Source organism: Ochotona princeps, chromosome 26 (assembly GCF_030435755.1).
Source record: "Ochotona princeps isolate mOchPri1 chromosome 26, mOchPri1.hap1, whole genome shotgun sequence".
Taxonomy (NCBI): Eukaryota; Metazoa; Chordata; class Mammalia; order Lagomorpha; family Ochotonidae; genus Ochotona; species Ochotona princeps.
The window spans coordinates 20,147,056-20,169,757 of NC_080857.1; the positions used below are offsets into that span (position 1 = coordinate 20,147,056).

Consider the following 22,702-nt stretch of genomic DNA (forward strand, 5'->3'; position numbering starts at 1 on the left):
CACCCCGTGGACCACCAGGCACTCTGCTCTCCCTCCCCTCATCCCAGCAGCCCTGTGGCTCCTCCAACACTCAGCATCCTGCCCTCCTCCTCTTACACATGTATACTTGGGCATCTAAGCTCTAGTTTGCTCCACATTAGGCAGCTGCCGAAAGACTCCAGGAAATAGACAGGACTGTGTTGCTATGGGCAACAACGTAGCCAAAGAGTTCAAGCAACCCTTTTCTGTGACCAGAGGGGACTGTTTAGTGACACAGGGACACAGAGGCCAGCAGAAGTGACTTGCGCAGCAATACCCCAGATCCACGAGGATTCTACACTCCCAAAGGGTAGCTCTCATCCCCTGAAAATATAGCCACCCAAAACACCTGCAGCCATATGGGGTTCCTGATTAAAACAGCAACCCAGGTAGTCAACTGACTAACCATTCCTCTCCTGTCTCACCCCCAAATAAAACCCTAACACTGCAGGGACTAGCCAGGTGGGGCTGGACACCCATGCAAAGACACCCGCTCATTGCCCTTTTCTCCCTGCCCCCAGGAATGCAGTTCAGCAGACATACATTCCCGACCTGGGAGAGTGGAGCAGGGGGAGCAGCCTGGGGAGAGGTGCCTGGCATTAGGAATTCCTGGCTCCAGGGAAACGTCCTGCTTCCCTCCAGACCCTTGACCCATGAGGCTGTGAATAACTTTGGTTTCTGTGGGTCAATGGGTAAGCAGTTTCCCAGCTTCTGTCTAGTACTAGGCCTCGGTACCAAGTTGGCTGCAGGAGGTGAGCCTGGGCTCTCAGGGTTAGGCTCAGTCAGGGACGTCCAAGGCCAGAGAGGCTACTGTGGCACGTAAAAGCATCTAGCTTCATGAAAGGGGGCACTTGTGTCCTATTCTGCCAGCGTTTAGGGTCCAGGAGATGGAAGTGATAGGAACAGTGCTGGAGGCTGTGGGGTGCCTATTGTGTCCGAGACAAGGACATGTCTCACCACCATTTCTGAACCTCTCAACTCCTTATTTTTCGGGCAGGAAAATGTATAGGTGCACAGAGAAGGCAAAAAAAAAAAAAAAGAGGCAACATCGGGACAGGAGAGTAGCTGAGTGTCTACAGAATCGGGGTGCAAGGGCGGAGCTGAGGCCTCACATGGGTGCCCTGTGTGGTATTCCAGAGCACCTTCTTTGCAAATGACAGCCCGGGTTAGAGGGTGTGGACGCTGGGATCACTCACCCACTGCTGGAAGGAAGCCACCTCGGGGCTGAAATGCAGCGGCCATTCGGACTCTGCGCCAGCAGCACTAGGCAATTGTGTTTGGGGGAGGGAAGTGAAGAATAACGTATCCAGCTGAAACAGTCGAGACCTGCGCCTTGTAGGGAGCCCCGGCCCAGACATGCACACAGCTGCCACGGCATGCAGGCCATGCAAGACGTGTCAGGCCACTCAGGACCTACACGCAACACAGGCGGTACATGCATCTGGTAGCGCTCTTGTGTGTGTGCACACTGCAGGTTCACCCCAAAGCCTCACATGCAAGGTTGCAGAAGCAAGCAAGCACACGATCACCTATCGAGTTTGGCATCAGCTGCCAAGAGGCCAAGTCTTTGTCCAATACTGTATTTACCTGGAAATACGCGTTAAAAACTGAATTCTCCCCAGGCCCAAAGCATTCATGTCTATGGAAATGGCCTATCCATGTCTTTCTGCTAGGATTATAAGCAGTGGGCGTGTACAACCAAGGTGGCAGGCGTGGGAAGGGAGGTCTAGTTCATGGATATTGTAAAGCAGCCCTCCCTGCTTGCTTCTGACTCCTCCCACTAACCACTTACCTAACCTCCTCAGGGAGTAAGGGGTTAATACATGGAGACTCTTGTAATGCCTGGCCTTGGGTGGGGTGGGATTCTCAGGGTGGTTGCAGGTAGGCAGGCAGGTGAGAAGTTAGTCTGCCTGTGAGGCTTCCATTATGCAGAAGGCTACATCGGGAGGACTGCATTTCAGCCTCTGATCATGGGTTGAGCGATTCTTGATCTGTATCTACAATAGCAGGCAGCTCAGCATCCTGCATCTGGGCAGGAGGCCAAGTGCCAGATCCTGGCATGAATGCAACGGTTCACCTGTAGCCGTCCTCATCTCCTTGCTGACAAGGAGCCCTCCCCACTATGGCTTCCTGAGAAGTGCTTATGGATTACTGCTGGCCTGTTGGGTACCACAGTTCCTTAGCCTCCAGCGACAAAGAGAAACTAGCTCTCTGAAATAGGCCAGCAGTAATCACCACCAGGCATTGAGTTGTCACATTGAGCTTCCCTTGGTAACCACTGCACCTTACCCACATGGTCATGGATGAGGCCACTGAAGGTTCTGGAAGCTGCCTGCCTCACCAGCTCAGTGGCAAGGCTGAAACAGACCCCCAAGTCCAGGACAGCAAGACATCACAAAGGTCATAGAAAATGGAATTAAAAGAAGTTGATTTTGGTTCAAAAAATAAACAACTTGAAATCCATACATGCACAGGGTTTCATAAAGTTCATGGACAGTGTGTATTAAAGTACATGGACCGCAAACAATTTTTCATACCCAAAGAGACACCTTTCATCCCCATTTTCCATGAGCTTTGTGAGGTCCCCTGTGTAACACTGGGAAGCCCCGAGTATGGATGCCATCCTATCTTTTAGTGTTGACCGTAACCCCAACCCGTACTCATCAGGCCCATAAATGAACAGCCAGGGCCTTATGCAGACTTCAGCTGGGACACTTGTCTCTAAATCGGCCAACATCTCTTTAAAGGATGTCAACCTCTGGGAATGAAGCAGGTCATTTTCAGGAGTGGATGAGGATGTAGTTGGCGAAAATACGGCTGCCAGGTTCCTGGCATTTAACTCCAGGAAGCAGGTATTGCTTGGTCACATCCCACTTCCGCTCTCTCCAGTGTACAAGCAACAAGAGCATCCTGAAAGGACCACGGCAGCCAGCCAGGCAGGACAGAGGTCTCCCCATGGCACTCCTCCTAAAGCTAGAAGCATCCCTCAGTGCAGGTAACTGGGTCACTCGTGGCCATTGGGGAAATAAGACGACTCTGGTGCTGGGCAAAACTGCCAGAGGGCAGGTCCGCAAGCTCTGGTGCTGCACAACCCACACTCCCCTTCATGTCTACTGGCCTGGACATTATCAAAGAAAGCTATCATTAAGGGCTAGCAAATGATGTTGTGTGAGGTGTGTTGTTACCAAGGAAGTCTCCATCCCCTATGTGCACCCTGGACCACGCAGATAGCCAACCCCTTTTCATAAATAGAAATGTGGATGCCCTGGAACTTTCTAGTTTCATCCAGGACAGAGAATTTGTCAGACATTCCCTCCCCTCCTATTTTTGCTGCAGATAGTAAGGTTGGGTTGGGTTTTGTATTGTACACTTCATCCCTGTTTCCCAAGTTAGGCTGCCCCGAGTTCAGGTAAGGCTCTGAGCCATTGCCCTTACAATTCATTTTGTTCTTTTTGGTATGGGAATTCAAATGCACTATATTCTTGGTGCAAGTGAAAAAGGCCAAGGACATGGTTTACATTGTTTTTCATTGTGCAGGTAAATAATACAAGTGCCCCCAGGTCCCCTATAGCTCCCTCTTCCTCAATTTTGTACCCAGGCCCCAACTGCACCTGGTGGGCAATAAAAGGAATACCTGAGGAGTCATAGTAACCAGCTACTCTGACTGGGTTTTCTTTAGAAAATGTCCAATAAAAACACCGCTGAACTTTACTGGGCTCTCCATGGTTAATGAAAGACCTCAACAAATTTAAAAGCAAAAGATGAAGAGAGGAGAAAAAGCCATGAGCTGTAATCACCGTAATTATACAATTCCACAAGTTGAATGGAGCCCTGGAGAAGACAGGAGGGCCAGTTCCTCTCTGGTCTGAGGCCTCCAGGGTTGTGTGCAGCTTCTGGCTGGGATGAGATGGTTTTTGGAGTCAGCTTGTCCAACTGGAATGTGCCAGTGGCATTGGGTAAAAGGCAAATGATTTTACCACCCTTTCTGCTTTCAGCCAACCAACCCATCTGGACAACGACAACCAGCCAAGCTTCCTCCATTTCAAGTCACTGTCCCATGCCCATGGCCACCCTGGCTGTGCTTGGCTTCCCTGTGCCAGTGAGCGCCCGTATCTTCTACTCACTGGTATCTTCTTAAGCATCCAGAGCAGGGAGCAGCCCAGCTGTCCAGAGCTCAGCTGCTGCAATGACAAGTGGCTTGATAAAATAAGGCACGGATGGCATGCAAAGGGTAGGAATTCCACTTCTTAATGGTTTCCTTCCTCATGTGGGCATCATTGGACTTTTTCTTATAGGCATCTGAAATTTGGGGGTTCTCCCTCACCAATTGCTTCAGGTTCCCATAAAACCCATTTTCCTTCTGTAATCTTATTCATGGACCACAGAATGAAAAGCAGAGATACTTAACAAATGTTAACGTGACAGGGGATTCCAATTGGAAGGGAGGAAGATGGAATCCAGTGCAAAAAATCTAGGCTACCAGATTCCTGGCCACTAAACTGCTCAAATTGTCTATCCAGCTTCTACATGTCAAGCCAGGGAGCCCAAGGCCCCTTGAAGTGACATGTTGCATTGCTGGGTAGTGGTTCCCAGTGTAGTCTTGTTCAGTGGAATTAACTTCCATGTATTTTCCACTTGCATGTCTATACCCTTGGAGAATAAGCACAGCTCGAGCCATGGAGGCAGATGGTGGACTGTCCTGGCTGGACGTTCAGAGTTGCTTTGTTACTATTGTAAGCTTGTAAGGTCCCTGATAAGCTGTGAAGGCCGAGAACCAAGTCCAGAGCAATAATTGACTCTTTGTTTCTCTGATCTTTCACTTTTGTTATCATAGCCTACATATCCTTTAAATGGCTGCATCTTTCTCTTGTTTATATTAAACTTGTGGCCAACTTCAACCCCAGAGTTTTTTTTTTTAATTTGAATTATAGGGACAGTTAATGATTTTACCCTGTAGATGGGCAAGATTGAATATTTTTTCCCCAAAACACAAATGTCAACTTTAGTTGCTTTTGGTCCAACATCCTGACTAACGGAGATCCTTTTGAAAGATGTGAGACCCTTTGGGTTTGCGGATTTGGGCTATGATGGATTTTATGGGAGTCATCAGAAAGGATGCTGGATAGGAGAAGCCCATTACTGGGCCCCTGGGACCTCAGTGACAGAGTTCACCTTGGAAGATAACACAGGTGGATTAATTCAACCTCCCTTTAGCTGTTAAGATCTCATGAATACACCCGCTCTACCTGTCATAGGGAGTAGGCAGGAGTAGACCTGATTTCCAACCTTATTGGAGTAAGAACTAGCTGTGTGGGCTTTCTGGAGTTACTAAGGCTATGCTTCTAGAACAAGCCAGCCTGGCGAAGGGGCTGAGCACATTTCCTGACTTCTATCAGGTCAATGAGGCTGCCCCCTTCTGCAGCTGTGGATCCTAATCACTGTTCCTTGACCTGTGCTCAAGTCACGTCTACCTCCCTGCCCACTGGGCAGTGCCCAAGCAACCCCTTGAGGCTCTTCCTCTCGAACATCTCAAGACTCAAAATCCCATTTTGGGCAGCACTTCCCGGCACCCCTGCGTGTCCAATTTAGCAACATCTCAATGGATGGGTTCAGTACATGAACCCACATTCCGTCCGTCCTCCAGAATACCAAGGTTTCCTAACTCCCCACCCATGAACATGCAGGAGCTGGACATGCTAAGGTCCCTGGTCGCTTTCCCATGGTCTGACTTAGCCGTTGAGTGTTATGACTTCTCTTTAAACCCTGCTGTTAGGACCACAGGCACTCCTTGTCCCAGTCCCACTGTCCCCTGCCTAGCATCCTGCTATGGCAAAGCCTGACCAAGGCCTGGTAGTTTCTTCTCTGCTGCCCTGCCAGGACTGTGTGATGCTGGGTCTCTTGGCTCCTGGCCGTCTGTCTTTCCCGCTGTGGAGGTCGTTGGGTTCACCTTCCCTCTCCCCTCCCCCCACTCTGCTTTTGCACTGGGGACAGATGGGAGCCCATGGGGAGTCCACAGGGATGCTTGTAGACAGAGGCCAGGCTAAAACTCTGCAGCACTGGCAGCCACCCAAAAGAAGCCTGGGCCTTCTAGCAGGTTGTCTGAGTTGGGGAGGGGAGGAGGTCCTCTGGAGGTGGAGGGTCGTAGTCCCTCTCCATCTCCCCCATGGCCGTGGCCTGGCACACACAGGCGAGATGTTTTGCCGCCCTGCCTCACCGGAGTTGGGCAGAGTCCACAATTTGGATGTGGATCAGTGGCTGCAAACACACAGCTGTGTCTTTCTGCCTCAGAGGACATAGATTTCCACTTGGCTGCTCAGCATGTGGGGGTCTGGGGAAGGCAGGAGAGGGCTAGCATGGGGAGGCAGAGGATGGCAGCATCCCCCACCCCCTGCCCCATGCCTGGAACCCGAGGCTGAATTACAAGGCTGGGTGCTCACTGGGGCTCCAGGTGACCTCATCAGCTGCAGCAGTTGGAGCACCCGAGAGGGAGCAGATCTAGGGCCCAGTGTCCCCCCCAAATAAGCCTTGGCTTTAAACCTTGGTGATCACAAGGACTCTACCACTACCATCCTGGCTGGAGGGTAGGGATGGGGAGCCCCTTTACCTTGCCCTGCCCTCCCAGAAGGGTCTGCACTACTCCAGGCATGGGGTGGGTTTCCATTGTAGAATTGCTCTATGACCTGCTCCATGGCTCTAATGGTAAACGGGCTTCTCTCGTACCACACAGGAGCCCAGAGAAGACTGCACGGCCACTGAGGGTGACCAGCAGACACTCCCCCTCTTGACTCTGCAAGAACAGATGCTTGGTGCTGAGGCTCCAGTGTATTCACCTCTCATCCCTCCCCCCGTCCCCAGTACAATGGGTTGGCCAACACACGCACACACAGCGGGTACTCGGCTTGGCTAGGCTGATCAGATATTATGTCACTCACCCTGGCCTGGGTGGCCCAGGCCCTGTTCTCCAGCTCCTCACAAGGCAGGATGGAGCTGCTGACACCAGTCGGGGTCCGCAGCAGCACAGAAGCAGAGAGCGATGTCTGGGTTGTGCTGCTGTGCTTTTCTGAGCTTGGCAGAGGCAGCCAGCACCTGTCTCCCTCCTGGGTGGAGAGCTGCCTCCTGATAAGGTCGCTAATGGTGCAGTGAGCCAGCAGCCCTCTGATCTGAAGGGAAGGTTCCTCCAACTCAGAAACCTCAAGGTGCTTGGAGGGTAAGCACAAGCTGCAGCCCACTCCAACCAGAAGGGATCACTGGGATAATCCAGTCTCATTCCTTCCTTAGCGGGAGAACCAGGACTTAAAGAGGGCTCCTGATTTGCCTGGAGTCTTGGAGCTGCAAGCTGAAGCTGGACACAGGGGGCACGGGGCCTGGAGCTGTGGCTCCATGCTTCCCCTCCCAGCCACCACCCTGGAAGTCCACCCCCATGTCTAGCTGGGGCCATGGTTCCCTACCGCTGGATCTCAGTGTTCCGAGTGGGAGTGACTGGCTCCCAGGTATGTGTGACCCAGATATCTCTGAGGAGTTTGAGGATTACTTGCAACCAAAACCAAGCCCAGGCAGCTGGTGAGCTCCTTGTGGTCCTGGCTGGAGACCTGAAAGATTTAGGGCACAGGGAGGCAGGAAACTGAGGTCAGAGCTCTCCAGGACTCTGCTGGGTTTTTGTGCAATTATTCCAACTAGGGTACCCAGCTGCTCGAGACCTGCTGTTGGGAGGAGGGGGAGCAGCCCCAGCGGCAGGAGCTGCTGCTGCTGGGTTGGCTCCGTGCCCTGCTGGCCTACACTCTCCTCCCCTGCCAGGAGCCTCAATTCTCTGCTCCCGCCCGGGAGAGTGTGGGAGAGCAAGGGCGACAGCTGGCTCCCCCTGCATGCCTGTCGCCATCTGACCTCCCTGCTGCATTCCTTGGCAGACAGGATCTAAAAGCCAAAGTCGGCTGTGGAGAGATGCCACCCCTCCCGTGCCATGGCTCCCTCCCTCTGCTTCCACTGGTTCCTAGGACTCCAAAGTGGCCAGTCAGCCATGCTAAGCTTCGCTGTTCTCTTAAAAGATGGACCAACAGGGGTCTCCAGTGCTTGCTTGGGTGCTAGCAACCCTTATTTCCCAAAGACTGGAGCTTAGATTTTCTCAAGTGAGCAGTTGATGGTGTTCCCAACTGCAGTCACCCAGGGAGGTCAAGACCAGCATCGCCCTGGACTGCCATTTCTCCTACCTGAAGTGTTGGCACCCTCTGTGGCTTCCGGCATGGGGCTGAACTCACAAGGTGCAGAGGACTTGGTCTGGCTCCTCCCTCCCTCAGCAGAGTCCTCCCCAGATGCTTTCAGCCATCATGCAACAAGAAGAGAGGACAAGCTGCTGCCAGAGTTGGACCTTTAGGGAGACTCTGGGGCATCTCAGAGTGAGGTGAGAGACCCTGTCTGCCCGACTCAGCTCTCCAGCCACATCTTTTGCTATTAGTTAGTCCAAAATGACTGCTGGCCCCATGTCCTTGGTCCCTCAGCTGCCTACCTCCACTCTGGTTTTTCCAGGATTAGTCCCATGGTCTGGGTGGTCTTACACATGGGATTGCCATTGAACTAGCTAGCCCTTCATTTCCATTTATGGTTTGCAGGAGACAGAAGGTGAAACATTCATGCAGATCAACTTTTAGATAAACTCACAAATTGCAAGATGTATTGAGTGGTTGGTTCCATTCTGTTAGGGCACTGGACATCTGAAACCAAGCTCTTGGGCTTCAACCTTCACTCGAGGTGAGCGTCAGCCTAAGCTAATGAGCCTTAGCTTCAAACTTAGCCACCTCTGGGTGGGGGCAGGGTGTTCCCCTAAGGATACCAGGAGCCTGGATAGGCCAGAGAAGTACAGCTCCATGACAGGAACCAGACTGAATGCATCATGCATTGAACTTTGTGCATCTGTCTCAGATGATAGACATGTCTGGAGCCTGAGACACTCTCCGTCACCCTGCCAGGACCTCTAAGTTCTCCCAGGTGCACACTTCACATGCCTGGAATGTGTCTGCTGCTTTCTTATTTCAAACACTTACCTAAGATAACTCTGGCAATCCCTGAGCCAACTCCACTTCAGGGATGAAGAGACATTAACAAAGGCTCCTCACCAAGCATTAGTGACATCTGTCTTGACATACACCTTACACAAAGAGCAGCCTCAAATGTCTACACATCTTGTCCAAGTACCAGGCCTCCCTTCTTGCAGCTTTGGCCCACACAGTCAATGGGAAGTCCTCCCAAAGGGCTGTTAGTACTCGGAGTCCCTAAAGCCTATGCTTAGGAGTATACAACGTATATAAGTATACAAGGTACACTCTCAGGGGAGGGGGGCCAACCAAATCCTTAAATATCCTCTGCATGCACCCCTGGGGCTTCAAAAGGGACAGCGGGGAGATGCGATTCTGCCACTCCATTGGGCCTCTGCAGGTGGAGGAAGTCCCACGTACAGCCCGCAACACGTGGTTTGGTGTGTGAAATCAGATGGCATGGCATTCCTGACAAAGACAAGCAGCCAGCATTTCTTACATTCTTCATGTCATGATTCCTCATGAGAAAAGACCACAGGGAGAGAGATGACCCAAGAGGGAAAGGGATGAGTACCCCCACTTTAATCCCCCTATGAGAATGTGTGATGTGTATATCCCACAAATTCAAAATACTGTTTCAATGCAGTTAAAATGCATCTAGCTATGACAAGTAAATGACTAGCTTGCTTTCCATCCAGGATTCTTAGAACTGGTGTTAAAAGCATGAACTAAGGATACTAATCACAGAGGAGTCAGGTTTGACAAGGACTTTCCTCTTCAACAGAGGCAAAAAGGCAACTCAACATCAATGAACTTCCTTCTACCTTCTGGAAATGGGATCCCTGTCCCGGCTGCCATCTTGGTTTCCTCCGATTTGACATTAACAATACAGGCTGGGCCTGTGAACCTGTTGGAAGAGTCAATGGAGTGAGTAGAACTGAGGACTTCCTGTGTAATAAATCCTTTGCTTAAATTTTGGAGAGACAAAAGAAAATTGCGAAGGCTCTACACCTTGGCCTACAGGCCATGGAACAGAATCTCCACTATGTGCCACCAGGGCAACCTCCTCACTTGCTCCTGTTACCATGGAGCCCCTTCCTGTGCTGCTGGGTGGGTGTATGGGGGTGGAAGGGACTGGCTGCTTCCTTCTAATGGCAGGAAACTGGTATCCCACCTTTACTCCACCAGGAATCAAGGCTTGGGGAGCTTGGCTAGACCTTGGTCCCAAGTGGGGTTGGAGGACAAACAAGGGATAGCGTGGGGACCCAGCTACTGCTCTGCTCTCCTGTCACTCTGTGCAAAGGAGGCTAACCGGGGCTGCAAGGGGACACGAGCTCATGCAAAGGTGGCTCACACACACGCCAGCTGAGCCACAACACCAGAATCCATGCAGCACAGCCGCGTCCTGCACACAGCAAAAGCCGCCTACGTAGCAGCAGCAGCAGCACATGGCCCATAGCAGTGCACCTGCCAGAGTTCACAGGAGGAAATCTGTTTTTTTGGTTTTTGTTTTTTTTTTTTTTTTTTGAGATCAGCCATGGCACTGAGTCAATTTATTTCATGATACAGTTCGATATGCTCTTCTTCCCTGGGATGTTGTGGGAGAGGCACCCACCACACAACCCCATCCCCATCCTACCAGGGCAGTGGAGGCCTGCCTTTTTGAGCCCTGAACAGACGCTCACACACCCCGACCTGAGCTGGGGGGTCGGGGTGCACCTGCCTGTAGCAGCAGTAGCTGCTTGCTCTTTTATGCAAAATCCACCTGCAGACACTTGTGAAAGAAAAGGGGGCGGGGGGGGTGGAAGGGGGAAAGCACTGGGCTCCCTCCCACCCCAAGGAGGACAACCACCGAAGGAGAAACCACAACTACAGAAAACAAAAACGAGGTGGGGAGAAAACCCACTGAACTTACCACACTGCGAGTGAACTTTTCTAGGGAAGTTCTACGACCTTGCTCACTTTCTGGCTTTTGAGGAGGGAAAAAAATGAAAGAAAAAGGAAAAATACAGGGAAAAATAGTCTTGAGCTTATGTATGGTCTCCAAACAGCAGCAGCCACGGATAAAGGACGCCACAACTGAAAGCCAAATGGAGCCGAAAAAAAAAAAAAAAAAACCACCACCACAAAAACGTAGAGGGTAAAGCAGCCAGAGCCGTTGGCAGAGTCAACGGGAGAGACAGGAAAGAGAAGTCTGGAGAAATGGAACTGCCTCCTGCGGGGCAGACAGGGGCTTGGCTGCGTGAGAGCCAGGACTGGTGTGGCAAAGCCTGACATATGGCTCACCATGACCTTGCCTGGGGTTCCTCAGCTGGTGCTTGGAGCGGCTGGCTCTCACCAGTCTTTGCCCACAAGCCACAGCCCACTATGCTGAGGGCCACTAGGACCCAGGCAGCCCTCTGGGTAGCTCTTAGTGATGACATGGGACACACTAGCTCTAAGGTGGGCAGGTGGTGCGAGCTATGGCAAGGGGATGTCAGGAAGTCATCAACTTATCTGTGAGCCTGGCTGAAGACCATTCCTGCTATTCAGAGGCAGCTAGACAAGATCATTAACGTCCATGTCCTTGTCCTGGAGTCATAGCCCAAGGAGGCTCTGTCCACATCCTAGGCAAGAACAAATGGTCTGGGGCCTCAGAAGACAGTGGCATGGGCAGCGCTCTGGCTAGCACATGCTCCCAGCACCCAGGCAGGCAGGTGACACCTTCCAAGGTGTACTTCCAAGGTGTACTCAGATGCTTGGGCAACTCTGAGGGAAGGAGCCAAGGTCAAGGGGAGGTAAATTCCATACTGTAGCAGGAGGGAGAGATGTGAGGGATGCCTACCCTCTCCCCATCTTTCCTACCTGCAGGTGTTTGGCGAGAGGAGGATTCCACTCCAGATACCTGTTAACTTTATCCTAGAGCCCTGTTCCATGGCCCTGAGCCCACTCTCAGCTAGGGGAGTGGAAGGGTGTACACGCACAGGAACACACCCAGATGCCCAGCACACAATGGAAGGAGGGAGTTGCAGAGACAGCCAGGTGGCTTGGGTCCTATGGGATGTGCTGAGAGCAGAGGGGCCACTCCATGTGGACAGAGCCAGAGGGGTTTCCTGGCAGAGGTGCCTCTGTCTGCTTAGCCAGGTGCTGGAACCCAGACACGAGATTGTTGAAGGACAATACAACAACATGACATGCTGCCCTGGAGTAGGGCTGGGCTACTGCCTGGACAAGGGAGGGAAGTAACCACGCCTGGCCCTGGGAACCAGCCGGAGCTCAGCCCTGAACCCATGGGCAGCCTGGGCACTGCACATTGGGCTCAAGTCAGGCAGGCCCCAGGTCCCTCGGTGAGCGCTGAGCCTGTCATCATCGTCCTCCGGCTACTATGGTGCTGTTCACAGAGGAGAGCCACTGGCTGGTTTGGTTCAAGCTCCTTGGACTTGCAGATGCCCTCTGAGCTGCCCCAGGAAACTAACATGATTGGTGATTAATTATCCTGGGGCAGTCCTCCAACCCATCCCCACCTACCCCGAGACACTTGTACCATTCTCTTGTGAAGAGGATGACTTGGATGAGAAGGCTGGGTCTCCAGACTACAGCAGGAGCAGCTCCCAACCACAAGGGGAGGCCGGTTCCTGTCCCCTCTCTTAGCTGAAGCTTGTATAGCTCACATACCTTGTGCAACCTGGACACTGATGTCACACGGCAAGCCCAACTCAGAGTGCAGGACACTTGGAGCCTACCTGGAAGTTGGAAATCGGATCCACACCTGGAGCTTCTCCAGAAGGGGCAGATGGCCATTGCCACCACTCTGGGGCATCAGTGAACTCCTCAGTGTCAAGAGGGTTTTGGTGTCTGCCAGGGTTTCCTGCTGTAAGAACATCTCCTCCTTCAGGGGCTGGGAGGATAATTATAACTGCCACTGGCTCTTCCTCCTCTCCTTGCTCTGAAAAGTCAAGAAAGCTAAGCAGGTGTAGGTGTCTCTGCCCACTTCCAAGTGCACCTGCCTTTGCAGGGGGACTGAGTGGCCTTGGGCAGCTCCTCTGCTAGGGGTAGGGAGAGGCCCATGTTTGGCATACACCTTGGAGTCTTGTAAAGTCCCCTGATTGTGAGCAGCGTAGGTAGCCTGGGCCACAAGAAAGCAGGGAAACTTACTTTGAGATCTGGGCTGCAGTTTTCAAAAAGTTCCATTTGCTAGTTCCTCCAGGACTTGAAAGCCATGGGCATCAGGGCATTTGAGGGGCAGGAGGGTGTCAGCCTCCCTCCCACCAATAGCTCACCCCTGCTCTGCTAATGCCAGCCTCCAGCAAGGGGAGTGAGCAAGAAGCCAGGCTTTTTGCTGTTTCCACTGGAGGAGCTATGCCTGAGAGAAGGACAGGGTGTGTGGGATGCCAAGAACCAGGGCTCTGAGTGTCTGAATAGAGGGCTGTTCTTGGGGCTGCCTAAGGGCAGGAGACTGACTCCCTTAGACTCTGGAGTTCCACAGTGCTAACCAGACACACAGTCAAGGTCCTGGCATGGGGAGGGCTGCATGGCTGAGCAAGGCTACCCAACAGAGAACCCATGGATGGACAACCATACGTATCAGGATGGGGGTTGGGAGGCTGTGGTCGGGGACAAGAAAGGGAGTCACATGCTCCACTGAAGCAAACATAGCAGTCAAGGAACTTGGGGCAAGTAGAGCCACACCTGACCACACGAGGCCTCAGGTCAGAGCTGCACAGTACAGAGGACTGGCAGGTGTCGTAGAATCACAAGCCATCTCTCTCACCTCCTCTCCCGCAGCCCCTGTGCCTTCCCAAGCTCATTCTTCGCTCTTCCCCAAAGCCTAGCTAAGCTCATCCCTGCATGAATCACACCCATCAATCTCACCACATGCACGCCCAGCTTTCTGAGCACACAAATCCATGATTGCAAGGGCTTCAGGGAACCTTGATGCCACTCTGAGTGCCGGAAGTGGAAGGAGCCTGGGTGCAGTCTCCTCCTCTCGGTTAAATGAAAGGGGAAACACTGGGGGGTGGGTTAGGGCCAGGAAGGGACCAATCCTAAGGACCACCTTAGGCAACCCTCAAGTCCCTCCCTGTCTCCCAAAATTGATTAGCTTTCCTTCCCAGTGAGTTGGCTGCCCCAGTCCTTGCCCTGCACTCATTTCTGGGCTAGTCAGGGATGGACAATCTGTACAGTGGGGCTGGGTGCTCTCTGACACCTCCGGGACCACCAATCCTGAACATCTGAACCCACCCACTGGATCACAACACCCTTGTCCTTCCATGTGCAGGCAGGGGTGGTGACGACTAGAGGGAGCACACCAGATCCTGGATGAGGGAGGGGGTGCCAATGGTCCCAATCGCTTTTCGTTGGAGTATGAGTGGACAGAGGGGAAAGAAGAAAAGAGGAAAGATAGGAAACCCAAGGGATGGCGTTCTTTTTCACCCCAGCAGCAAGCAGCACGCAGAATTGACAGAGCCAAGGAAGGCAAAGCCTGCCCTTCCCAGATACCTTCTTCTTGGCCTGCAGCAGGTCCTGGTAGGCATTGGACCGCAGAAAGCGGGCATAGCTGTCGCTCTTCATCAGCTTGTAGATGTGCTCCTGGGGGAGGAAGAGGCAGAGAGACTTGGGATGAGCTGTCAGCCAGCACCAAGGGACCCCGCAGCCCAATGGAGAAACAGGGGGCCTTGGCTGCACGGGTGTGAACTTACCAAACACTGTGTCATGTTTTGCCTCCCTCCCACCCCACCCCACCCCACACACCTGCAAAACTTGGACTAAAAGAGCTATGAGACCGAAGTCCCAACGGATTGGTAATGGGCCTGGGAGCCATGTTGGATGCTTATGATGGAAATCTCAGGCACAGCAGCAGGCAGGAGCAAACTGCTGCTGTACCCAATTTGGATGAAGCCCAAGAGAACTGTGATGAGTGAGAGAGCCAAGCCCCAGGTTATAGACTCCAGGATTCCATTTATACTACAGTCTTGAAATGACAAATTACAGAAACAGAGACCAGTTTAGTGGTTGCCAGGGGGGTGGAGATGGAGGAGATGGGAACAGAGAAGAAAAGCAGGGAGGGAGAGGAGGAAAAAGAGAGGCGGATGAGAGCAAGGATATTTGTGGTCATTGCACGGTTCTCTAACCAGCCCAGTCTTACACGTGTGATTAAATTGTACAGAACTACACAGCTACACTCACAAACACAGAAGTGGAAGCAAAATTGGGAAGTCTGAATCAACTCTATGAATTACAGTCATGTCAAGGTCTTGATTGTGATGCCATATCGATGGATTTGCAAGACGCTGACATTCCCCATGTGTGGTTTCATACAACATAACAATCTACAAGCAGCTCAAAAGTTAGAAAGCAGGTGTTTAGCCTATCAGGTTGCCCTTGTTGTGCATGACAGTGTCCTGGGTTCATTTCCCAGCTCTGGCTCCTGACTCTGGCTTCCTGTGCCCTCTGGGAGACAGTGGTAGTGGTTTAAACAATTGGGTCCTGGCCCAATAACAGCTGTTGTGGGCACCGAGAAACTGGTCCAGCAGAGAAGGTCACACTCATTCTTTCTCTCACTCAAACAAATAAATACACAAAATAGTAATAAATGAAGTCACCCATGCAGATGGGTCAGTGTGTGCCTTTTCGTCTTGGAAAGGGGATCTTGGTAAGCAGAGTAGAGGGCTGGATGGCTAGTAACCAGGCCTGTGGTCGGTGCCCGGAAGAGGCAGGTGCAGTGGCCTGTAGCCACAGCCTCTTCTAGGACCCTAGAGGCATTTGCATTCTGGTCCTGGCAACAGATGGCACCCCGGCTTCCAGTTAATTCCTACATCCAGCCAGTCCTTCTTGGAGCTCGATCCTCATGATGGGCAGGAAAGTCCTGGCCTGGCCCAAGAGAGAATATGAAGTGGGAAAAAGAAAAAGAGGAAGTCTTTGTCCCTAGAAATGGGGACAGTCTCAGCTTGGGAGAGCCGGGCTGTCCCTACAGAGGACCTGTTGGGAGAGGTGGGGTTGCTAGCTGGTGGCTGAGACAGGAAGTGCTTTTTCCCCCTTTGGGCTCATTGTTCCCACCAGGAAGCTAAGCAAAGGCTCTGGTGCCTGGAGTAGGGGGGAGGGGAGGGGAGAGCTGGTCAGTGAGGAGATGGTGCCCAGCCAAGAGGCGGGGCTGGCTAATGATGCCCTCTTCCTTGGCTTCTCTTCCTAAGGGAGGGGAGGGGAGGGAAGGGAAGGAGGAACTTTGCCTCCTGTGGGTTGAAGGGCATGTTCTACAGACACCAGGCCACAGGAAGCTGACGTCACAGCCAGGGCTTGCCAAGACTCTCCTTACCCAGCATAAAAGAAGGCAGACACCCAGTAGCCAATGTGCAAAATTAACCTGTGTGGCATGCATGAGAAGGTATAAAGAAATATGGTATCTATACACAGGATCAATATCCAGCCTTGAAAAGGAGGAGATCCTGTTATTTGCAACATTATGGATGACCCTGGAGAAGCTAGGCCTAGAGGGATCAATACTGTGTGCATGTCTTCACTTGCATGTGGGATCAAACAGGCAAACTCATAGAAGATGGGAGGAGAATGGTGGCTTTCAGGGAATGGCAGAGACTGGGGAGATGTTGGTCAAGCCACACATTTCAGTAACACACAAGGAAGCGCTCAAGAGCTCAATGGTGCATCGTGATGACTATGGTTCATAACACATTGTCTACCCAAAAACTGCTAAGAGTTAATTTTAAGTCCATTTTAATAGCTGGGTTGAACCACTGCATATCTTGTATATCAAATGTGCATATCTAAGTATCATGTTGAACACCATAAGCACATTAAATTTTTCCTTGTGGTTAAAAAAAATGAAGGTTAAAATAGAAAGCAAGGCATTTCCTGGTCACATGTGGGACTCTCTTTGTTCTGCCCCACTGGGGTCCCAAAGAGTCTTATTTGGCACCAGTTTCACCCTCCCTTAGAAGTCCCCATATTTTCAAAAGCAGTGTGGTGCCCCCACCTATGGTAACAGACTTTTTAACAGGAATCAAAGGAAGTTGAAGGTTGGCCTGGCTCTGGGGCCTGCTGATACATTCTAGAGGAAGTCGGAATGGACACACTTCTCAGGGACATGGTCTCGCTGAGTATTTTTCTGAAAATTCCCAACAGAAACAGAGCCCATTGTAGTGGAGTTCCTTGAGAGTGGGAAGAATATGTTTTTATTTGACAGGTAGAGAGACAGAGAGAGGGAAGGAATTGGAAATCTCCCATCTGCTGGTTCACTCCCCAGATGGCTGAGGCTGGATCAGACCAAAGCCAGGAACCAGTAATTCTATCTGGGTCTCCCATATAGGTTGCAGGAACCCAAGTGCTTTGGAATATCTGCCTCTATTTTCCCATGTGTATTAGCAAACACTGGATTCTAAAGTAGAGGATCAGCCCAGCAGCAGCTTAGCCTGCTGTGTCACAAAGCAGGTCCTTTTCTCTTTTATAAATACACAGGGTCCAATACAGGACCCACAGGCAGAGCTCTGTGTTGGAACCGTGCTCCATGCCAGATTGGCTTTGTGACTGCATCCAGACCCTGCTGTCCATATGGACAGAGGGTGAGGGTCCCACTCAGCTCCAAAGTAGAGGAGCCTTGGCTTCTCTCATCCTTGTTCTTCTCTGAGCCCAGACCAGGATGCCTTGGCCTTGGCTTGATTGTCACTGTCAATTGTTCTACATCTACATCTTGGGCACAGACATTAACCCAGGGTAGAGATGACTCACACAATTCCCTTTGTGTGTCAGGCCCTGCTGTGCCTGGCTGCCAGAGGTAGGTGGCTGCTGAGTCAGCAGGAAACACACTTGGACCCTTTCCAAACTCCTGCCCAAAGCAACAGGTCCCCGTTTCTTGCTCTGACTCCGCAGAGAAATCAAGTGCTCCAGGTTGTATCTCAAGATATCCCCCTGCTGCCTCAAGAGGAAGCGGGAAGCCTCTTTGAGCCCAGCCCCTCCTGGCCTGGTAATGCATTTCTCTTACCATCCTGCTAATTCTTAAGGCTTCACTGTGGGAAGGAAAAGCCTGGCCTATTAAAAGAGCTGTGTCGATTGATAGAGCAAGATAAGGCAGATGCTTGCACACTTAGCCACAACAATGTTCTGCAGACATCTACTGAGCATCTATCGGGCATTAGATGCTGAGATTATAGCCTGAGCAAGACACACAAGTCTCTTGCCATACAGCCTGGAGTCTCCTAGGCGAGGAAGATTTTGCACCAAGATGCACATGGCTTGCAGAGCAAATGGCTCCAAAGAAGTACAGGTCAAAGTGGGACAAGCAGCCCTCCTAGGGCATGGTGGGGGATAGCGAACTGTCAGAGTGACCCTTATCCAAGCAGGAAGATGCGAGCAGGCAGGGAGAAGTGAGCCCTCAATTCTGGGGCTGACCATGTGGCCTCACAATCTGATCAGCTTGAGCTAAAGGGGTGACTCAGGGGCAGGGAGGAAACAGGGAACAAAGGTGTGGGTAGGAGGAGCAGTATGCCATCACGCTCATCTTTCCTGCTTCCAGGGCCAATGCTATTGCCAGGCACCAAGGCTACGGGGAGGAAGTAGGGAGTAAGATCTTGGCCCAGCAGAGGATGGCTGCCCTTCCCCTGCCAAGTTCACCACTACCCCTTGGCCATCATTACGACCACTCCATGACTCCAGCCAAAGCACTATCAGCAGACCCAAGGCACAGGTCTGAAGAGAAAAAGATCCCCCACATCCTGCAGGTCCCCCTTCAGTCCTGCAGGGCTCGTGGCTCCAGCCTGACTCCTGCCTGAGCCTTTCTTCCCAGCAGCCTAAGGATCTGTGACTCTCCCCTACCCTGCCAGCTTTCTCCCAAGCACAGAAACGCAGTCTTTGATGTGCCCAGTTATGGAAGCATGCTGCTTCCTCCTCGCCAGCTTTGTCTAGGAAACACAAAGACAGCAAACAGAGGGTGGGTGAACCGAGAGCCGAGATGTTTCTGGGAATGAGAATTAAGGTTGAGCTCGGGGGCCTTGGCCATGTCCCAAATGCAATGAGTTTATCACTGCCAGGGACAGCAAGTGTACAAAGCTCTTGGCAGTGACCTCTGCTGATTTATGAAGGCCTCTGGTTTGTTTCCCCAGTTCTGCAGACAACTAGTCTTCAGGAAAATGTATCCCTAGGATCTATAATGGGCAAGGGAGCCACTGGCACAGCCAGCAAAGCCCTCACTGGGAGGAAATTCCTAAGGGGCTGCATAAGAAATTCTTTGTTTTAAATTGCTCTTTCTCATCTTGTACTGTTTTATCTTCATCTCTCCTTCATGCCCCTCTTTTCTTTTTCTGCCCATACTAGATGACTGAATTGACCACAGACAAGCAGAACTTCCACTGGCCTCTGACCCCAGGGAAGAGGCATTTTCTTTTGGGATCATGAAACCATTCTCCCAGAGCCTAATCCACTCAAATACCAGCCAGGGTGCTGGCAGTGGGAGGGAACCCCACTCCTGCAGAGGGGACAGTTGTGGAGCCAGCATGCCACCTTGATGTTACACTTGCTCTTCCTTTCCCTTCTTCCAGAACATTCTCCTAGCCTGTGGAGCCCCTCAGCTGACTCATGGCAGCCCAGAGCCCTTCTGGTGATTCTGAGAGCTCTGTTTTCCCTGGCATGGGTGTATATGCATGCCTTATCTCTGTCCTCCACACCTAAGCTTTTTGGAAGAACATCCAGACTTGGCTAACCACTGGGTCTCCTGTACAGTCCAGCAAAGGCAGATGAGGCTGTGGGACAGAACAGGGCACTGCTGTGTGGGCTGGTAGAGAAGGAGCTGAGATGGGCATCCAAAGTTGGGTGGGATTCAGGCCTCGAATCTGTCTTCTCTAGCCCTGTCCATCACACAATTCAATGCAAGGATAGAAGTGGAAGCTTCCCAGCCATGACTAGGCATGTCCAATACCAGGCATCCCTGTCTGAGGGATGGTGCATATACCAGACAGAAGGTCAAATGTTTCTGGAGAATAGGGAAACCCAGAGGGCTTGGGAGCAGAGCTGAGCTGTGCTGCTTCTATTGTTGGTACCCTGAGGCACCCTCAATCAGTGTTGTGGTCTTAGTAACAGTCCCGCTTCATAGGGATGGAGGCTGCAACTCTTACAGGTTGGGTGGATTGGCCAAGGCTAAAGACAGAGCCAGGACTGGAACCCAAAGCTGTGAGACATCACAGTTCAAGTTCTTCCCACCCTGATATGTTGCTCTTCTCTCTGACCTGGGGGGCTGAGGAGAGTTGGAGTTCCCTAAGACAAAGACCCTGCTACACTTAGGGGCCTCCTTTTTGTCCCCCATCTGAGTCAGTCTCATCACAGGTACAGCCACTGCTCATGACTGCTTTCCAGGAGCCCTTGGTGGTCAGCATTGCTAACGACAGTGACAGCCACAGCAGAGGTGGTGGTCCACGCTCTGGCTTCTCGCCTCAGAGACTGGCCACATGCAATTTACTTTCCATACTTGAAGGGAACTGGGCTCCTCCACTGAGAATGCCTCAACCAGGTAGAACATTGAGGAATGAGGCCTTGGGAAACCTTAAGGTACAAGGTTGTGTCCTTGAACTTCACCTTCTAAGAAACTCTTGAGTATCATGAATCAAAGACATAGTTCAGGGACCAGCACAGGTAAAGCTGTTGCCTGAGGTACCAGTATCCCATGTGAGCGCCAGTTCAAGTCCTGGCTGTTCCACTTCTGAGCCAGCTCCCTGCTGGTGTGCCTGAGAAAGCAGTGGAGGATGGCCCAAGTCCTTGCTTCGTAACCTCAGAAGAGACCCAAGGAATACGAACATCCGCTTAGGTGAATGGACGCAGCTTTGGCTCATGAGTTCTTAAAAGAGATTGCTTGGGCCCCCTGTATCTCCCTAAGGCATCTCTGAAAGTCATCACAGGTTGTAAGAGTCAGTGATCACTTACTTGCCTTTACCTGGCAAAAGCATCTGCCCAAACATATTCAAGCTACTCAGCCAAAGGGTGCAGTGTGTTCATGTTGCTCAGTCCCTATTTTTAGGTAAGCGTAAATTCAAAGACAGCTTTGCCTATTGCCTTTTCCCTACCCAAGTCCTCCGGGAGCTAGCTGAGAGGAGTGACCTCTCCAGCTCACGGGGTCTGAGGTAAGACAGCTACGCTCAGAAGCAGCAATGAGTGAAGTTTGGAACTGAATTCTCTGAGTCCTTCTCTCCAGGAACTAACCAGTCTACACAGTAATCAACACAACTGGATCACAAACAACCCATTTGCTCTTTTCCAAATGCATCCCTCTCTGTTGTTCATCTCCCGAAAATAAAAACACCCACTGGACACAATGAGCAACTCTTGTGCAAGCAGCGCCACGGCATTCATCAAAGCATGTCTGGCCAGGGAGTCTACCAGGAAATGCCAGGAAACTTGGTATGATCTTGTGATACGGGCACACAATGCCACCTCCTCTGTCCACCACTGGAGTAGAGATGTGTGCCCCTCCCAGCCAGAAGACCTCCACTTACAGTGATCCTGGGCACACACACACAACTCCACTCCAATGGTCTCCAGTTTTCAAACAGAGCAGCCGTGAGTTTGCAGCACTGCAGTCCTTACTCAAGCTTCTTTTACACAGCCACACTTAGGTAACAACAGAAATTTGGGCTGGGGCTTTTTGTCTGTTCCTAGTGAGTGCACACTTGACCACATCTTAGCTCTGCAAGGAGCCTGAACTCATTCTGGCTTTGAGGTTGCTCTCGGCTCATTCTCTGAGCAGGTGATGGCTCCAGCCTTGGTAACTTAGATTGAGGTCCTGCTTGAGGGCAGCCACCTGTCTTATGTATCTGATTTTCACAGAGCCTAGAACATCTGACACTTAATGGTATCCCAAGTTTTGCTAAACTGGCATATAGTAGAAGCTGAACTTAACGAGCATTTGTTGGTGATCTACCATGTGTGTTCCCCAAGACTGTCTGGCAGAGACCTTGAAAGTTCAAAGCCAAGGGATAAATTGCTTCCTATCTTTATACCACAGGCACAAGAGAGAGACTGAGTTGTCAAGGAGAAAAAAAATTTAACTTGAGGCACATGTAGACCGTGGCCTCAACACAGTGGGGGCTTTCTAAAGGATCAAGAAGGCCAATTCCTCCTCCTTCCAAAATCTTTCAAATCCGAAGGTCTGGAACACCCGCCAGGTGCACAGCAGGCTGACTCTCGGCATTACTGGCAGCCAAAAGAGCATCAGTACCTGTGGCTGAGGAAGGACAAGCAGGAATCTTCAGGGACCAGAGCCCATGGGCTGGGTTGGCCCACCCATTTTAACTGTCAATCCACTTGAAGGACAGCTTTCCAATCCAATCCACTTCAATCTCAGTGAAGCGTTTTCTTAGACCTGCTTTGTTTTGTTTGTTAAGAGTGATGTGCTGTGAGAACAGCACTGCCTGATGGCAAAAAGCCATCCGGAGCTCCCATTTCCTGTGTAATTTCCCTTGGCAAAGCACTTCATACCCTACAGGTCAAGGTCTCCCAGCTCGATGAGAGAATACATGTGCATGAGACGGATGGTTGGGCAGATGGACAAGTGATTGAATGGACCCAGGGACACAGTCCTTGGAACATCCTTGGGTACTCAGACTTTTTAAATCAAAGCCCAGCAGCTGGACTCCTGACTCCAGTGTCCTTCTAGAGCTAGCAGAGAGCCTGGAAGGAGGCAGAGG

The 22,702-nt window shown here is 51.6% G+C and overlaps 1 protein-coding gene across 6 annotated transcripts in view; it reads right to left on the reverse strand.

Moving 5' to 3' along the window:
- Positions 1 to 22,702, reverse strand: part of RGS6 (regulator of G protein signaling 6) — a 461,403-nt gene that overhangs the window by 14,367 nt on the left and 424,334 nt on the right. For 4 of the 6 annotated variants that reach the window (XM_058655286.1, XM_058655288.1, XM_058655287.1 and 1 more), the window contains exon 16: positions 14,523 to 14,612. In XM_058655286.1, the coding sequence (XP_058511269.1) occupies positions 14,523 to 14,612 (90 nt within the window). Of the gene's footprint in view, positions 1 to 1,214; positions 1,282 to 10,959; positions 11,014 to 14,522; positions 14,613 to 22,702 lie in introns of all 6 variants that reach the window. The other 2 variants (XM_058655289.1, XM_004584427.2) reach the window with 2 other exon arrangements.